At 34.1% G+C, this 5,221-nt stretch overlaps 1 protein-coding gene across 2 annotated transcripts; it reads right to left on the bottom strand.

The window, feature by feature from the left end:
* Window positions 1-3,241: 3,241 nt before the first annotated feature.
* Window positions 3,242-4,993, bottom strand: LOC108039048 (repressor of RNA polymerase III transcription MAF1 homolog). Of its 2 annotated transcripts, XM_017115952.2 has the most exons (4): window positions 4,256-4,993; window positions 3,959-4,205; window positions 3,627-3,904; window positions 3,242-3,569 (listed from the first exon to the last, which is right to left on the bottom strand). In XM_017115952.2, exons 1-4 carry the CDS (start codon window positions 4,354-4,356, stop codon window positions 3,512-3,514), a joined length of 684 nt encoding a protein of 227 aa, XP_016971441.1. In that variant the 5' UTR covers window positions 4,357-4,993; the 3' UTR covers window positions 3,242-3,511. The 2 variants fall into 2 exon arrangements, with proteins under 2 accessions (XP_016971441.1, XP_016971442.1); XM_017115953.2 differs by lacking the exon at window positions 3,242-3,569 and having other exon boundaries at window positions 3,774-3,890; window positions 4,256-4,992.
* Between the last annotated feature and the right edge of the window lie 228 nt (window positions 4,994-5,221).

Here is a 5,221-nt window from a genome sequence, read left to right as displayed (position 1 = left end):
AGTGGGCCGTGGGACTCCGCGAAAAAAAAAAAAAAATCCCAAGGACAACAGCTCATCAGGCACAGCTAAGGTCGAGGATAGATTTTCCAAAACAGTTTCCGAAGATACAGTACGCCGGACCATAAAAAAGGCTGACTACCATAGCAGAGTCTCCCGCAAAAAACCTCTCATATCGGAAGTCAATAGACAAAAGCGCCTAACCTTTACTAATGAGTATATTTCCAAACACCAAGACTTCTGGAATAAGGTAAAGTAAATTCTGCATATTTGGAATCGAGGGAAAGGTTTTGGTATGTAGGAAAAGCGGAGAAGCCTTTAATAAAGAAAATTTGGTTGGCACAGTAAAGCAAGGAGGAAGCGGAATAATGGTGTGGGGGTGTATGGCAGCAAGTGGCGTTGGAAAATTGGTATTTATCGAGTCAATAATGAATGAAAAAATCTATATTGACATATTAGACAGCAATTTAAAAGAAAGTGCTGAAAAATTAGGGCTCAAAAGTGAATATTGGTTCCAACAAGACAACGACCCGAAGCACACGGCACAGAATACCAAGCTTTGGCTGCTGTATAACGTCAAAAATCAGCTGCGAACACCTCCCCAGAGTCCTGATCTAAACCCAATTGAGCATTTGTGGGATTTTCTTGGGAGGAAAATCCGAAGACACACGATAACATCTAGAAAAATGCTCAAGAATGTGATTCTCGAGGAGTAGGGGAAAATTACTGCAGATGAGACAAAAAAAAAGTGGATTCCATGCCGAGACGCCTTACGGAAGTTTTGCAGAGAAAAGGATACACTACCAGTTACTAAAAATAATATTATTTGTGTTTTAAATAGGTGTACGCAGACTTTTGCGGGTACATTTTTTGGTAGTGTTAAGTTTAAAACGAGGACGGAAGCTAACTTCGGCAAGCCGAAGTTTTAATACCCTTGCAGACTTTGACGAAATTGCTAAAAGTGAAAAAGTAGCGAAAGGAATAAGGTATACATAAGTAAACTAGATTTGCATCGTTTCAAGTCAATTGCTTTTATACTGCAAAAATGTCATATACAAAAGGGATACTTTCGCAGCCTTTAACAATTTTTCCTATCTCCTTTAAGATATAGACTTCCGAGCGGCAAGCGCTTTTACCCTAATCAAGATATTTACGCATATAAGAATTGGAAAATTTTATTATAGTAGCTTACACACTGCGCGAAATATTCTGATAATCATCAAATTTGGAACGATTTCACCCTATTGTTCCTATGGGAGCTATAGGATATAGACGTCCGATCAGCACGCGCTTTTACCTTGATGAAGGAATGCATAAAAAAATACGATTTGAAAAAATGTACAGCAATAGCTTTTACACATCGCGAAATATTCTGAAAAACATCAAATTTGGACCGATTTTACCCTATTGTTCCTATGGGAGCTATAGGATATAGACGTCCGATCGTCACGCGCTTTTACCCTGATCAAGGTACGCATAAAAAAATAAGATTTGGAAAGATTTATGTCAATAGCTTTTACACTGCGCGAAATATCCTAAAAATCATTAAATTTTAACCGATTTTACCCTATTGTTCCTATGGGAGCTATAGGATATAGACGTCCGATCGTCACGCGCTTTTACCCTGATCAAGGTATGCATAAAAAAATACGATTTGTAAAGATTAATGTCAATAGCTTTTACACTGCGCGAAATATCATAAATTCTTGCAAGATATATCCAATTGTTCCTATGGGAGCTATAGGATATAGACGTCCGATCGGGGCGATTTTCAAACTTGATCTGCGTACACATGTTTTAGGACGATTGTGAAAGTTTCAGATCGCTAGCTTTTAAACTGAGCTCGCAAACGGTATTGAAACAGACGGACAGACGGACAGACGGACATGGCTATATCGACTCCCCTATTGATCCTGATCAAGAATATATATACTTTATGGGGTCGGAAACGTCTCCTTCACTGCGTTACAAACTTCTGACCAAAATTATAATACCCTCTGCAAGGGTATAATTAAAAATAAAATATAAGACACTGTTGAATAATTAAAAAAAAAATACGTCAATGAAGACAATAAATTATAATTAGGTTTAAAAAAAAGAATGGGTTGAATATATGCATAAATGGCCGAACAGCTAGGGTTTAAAGTTAGATTTTGAAATTTTTTTGGGGTGTACGCAGAGATACTGCGTGAAAAAGAACGAAGGGTGTGTGCAAAGTTTCAATTCGATATCTTTAAAATTGAGAGACTAGTTCGCGTAGAATCCGACAGACGGACATGCTTATATCTCAGGACGCGATCCTGATCAAGAATATATATACTTTATAAGGTCGGAGATATCTCCTGCACTGCGTTGCACACTTTTGACCAACATTATAATACCTCCTGCAAGGGTATAAAAAAGTTAGATCTATTGTAGGAAACTTACCATGAGTAACTTTATATGCTCCCGAAGATAGTGATACCGCTCGTTTGTATAGCAAGTGCGTTGTTGATTACCTCGAAACGTGAACCCTCCAGTAACTTCATGATTTTTAAGATAATTCTTGTTTTAATTAAATGCTCAGCATGGTTCTTGTGTTGTCAAGTTTATGACCTCAAATTTATTAACTTTAATTGAATTTAAGATTAAATGGATACATAATCCGTATTATTCTTTTTAATTAAAAATGATTGTTTTTAACTTTAATAATATGGGACTTTTTTAAAATAGAGTTGCAAATTTAATAGATCTAGCAACTAAATAGCTAAACTGGCAGCCCTGGTGCTTAAATTAAAAGACGCTTGTAGAAAAAAGAGCGACCCGCTTGCTTGCAATTCATTCATTGCTTCGATTAATAATCATTAGACAAGGTGCAGCTCCAGCTAGATTATCTAAATAAATCTGATCATTTTGAACCAAAATAATTTTATTTGGATCGGTTGCGGATATAAAATCTCTTTTCCGGGATAATTTAAAAATCCACATGTTACCAAATCAAAATCATACATCAACATTTTAAAAACTATAGTGTCACAACCAAACAAAATGAAATAAGAATACCTTTATAAAGATTGTATGATCATTCATCGTTAATAGTTTGTAAATCTCATGCAGAAAGGGGCACAGTGCTTTCATAAAAACAGTGGTGTTTAAGAGAGTAAATGATAAATGATTTCCTTTCAAAATAAAAACTTTTTTTCTTATCAATAATAACATAAATTTTAATAATTACACACAAATAATTAAAACGCAAATCCACCAGTTGAGGATAGCCAGACTTAGTCAGAACGAACCTATTTATTTTTTTATATAAAATTGCATTACCATTCTTATAGTTACTGTTTCTTCTTATATTACAATTTTTGCTGATCATATAAAGTAGATTTCGCTATTCAAATTATAATAATATGTATGTACGTTATTTAGATAAGCGTTAGAAGCTACACATAAGCAGAGAGTTTGGGCAACAGTCGATAACAGTTTAACATCCGAATTTGATTAAAAAACGTTGTACATAAGCGATAGCTCATTCTCAATAAACATCCTCTTCTTCCATCGAAAAGTCCGAGGTTTCACAAGCATAAAGGGAACTGAAATACATTAGTAATAAATACTAGTTTTTCAACGAAAGAGAAAATTGAACATACTTTACTGCTCGACTTGTAAAAAATACAATACGTTTTAATTTTTTGTTGTAAAAGAAATAATTAAACGACCACAAACAGCCTGGTTCTCCAAAAGGATCGCTACTCAGATCTGGATTATAACTGTATATGTCACATTCCGATAAATTTACTTCGTCATCAACGGCAGACCATAATGGCTGGCGTAAAACTTGATATTGATCTCCCGCTAATGCGGATAGATTTGAATGAATTGAATTCATAACCCATTGTAATGAAGGCTCTTTGCTAAATTCATGGGACTTTGAAAAATTTTTGAATTAACAATAAAAATTTAACTGATAATCAATATTTACCTTAGCGTCAGAAAAATCGTAATCCGGCTCGAACGACGCGTTTAATGTAGCAATTAGATAAAACAATGTCTTTCTGGAGATGGTATCACAAAGAGTTATTCCTTCATCTCCAGACTGGCTGTTGTTTCGGCGAAAGTTAGGGGAAAAGTCAGTCAAGGTTTGGGGTGGTGATAGCGCCTGAAGGTCGTGTCCATGAGTATCTGCTGTGAATCGTTTATACAATACTTTCTCAGCTGCCACCATTTTGCTATAATAAATAACACTTAAAAAAAGTTAGATGTATTTTAGGAAACTTACCATGAGTAACTTTCTATGCGCCCGAAGATAGTGATACCGCTTGTTTGTATAGAAAGTGCGTTGTTGATTGCCTCGAAACGTGAACTCTCCAGTAACTTCATGATTTTTAAGATAATTGTATTAACACGAATAGACCCCCAAGTTGCACGAAGTAACTTTGAAAATTTTTCAACGAATTAATTTTTGATAGACATATGTCTTCTTAAGAAATGTTGAACTTTAATAATTCTTGTTTTATTTAAATGCTTTTTAAATATATAAACAATCACTTGATGTGGCTTAACTTGTCTGAGCATGGTTCTTGTGTTGTCAATTTGATAGTTTATGTCCTCAAATTTATTATCTTTAATTGATTTTATGATTATATGGATACATAATCTGTCTTCTTCTTGATTTTTTAATAATTGTTTTTAACTTTGATAATATGGGACTTTTTTAAAATAGATTAGCTACTTTTATTTTTAAATGAAGTACTTTTCAATTGCTGTGTGTATGCATACATACATCTGCATTAATTTAAAATGAATATCTTAACATATGTGCGTATGAATGTGTAAATGCAAACTAAATGTTTTTTTGTTTAATATAGACGAGTAGGCTTTATTAATAAAGTAAAAATGTATAGAGCCCACTAAATGACTAATTATTAAGCAATGTATACGTAAATTGAGGAAAGGGACTTTTTTATAACCACTATTGAAAAAATTTGCACATTAATTCGTTCTTTCGTTTTTAAGAACTAATTGTAATAATAATAGTTTATGAATATTTGAAACGTTTGGAAAGAAACTTTATATTCACTTAAAGAAAATGAATAACATATTCCCACGGAACGCCTGATAACACACCTCGAAATATAATAAATTCGAAACGGTTGGGAATTTTGACATACGAGGGCAGTCCGATAAGTACTTAGCCTCACCGCCCGATGGCGTCTCTATCGCAAGAGAAATTTACTATCGTGTA

The sequence above is a fragment of the Drosophila rhopaloa genome, unplaced genomic scaffold, assembly GCF_018152115.1.
Source record: "Drosophila rhopaloa isolate 14029-0021.01 unplaced genomic scaffold, ASM1815211v1 contig_154, whole genome shotgun sequence".
Lineage (NCBI taxonomy): Eukaryota > Metazoa > Arthropoda > Insecta > Diptera > Drosophilidae > Drosophila > Drosophila rhopaloa.
Note: the sequence above shows the minus strand (reverse complement) of the source record. Positions and strands in the feature narration are given on the sequence as shown.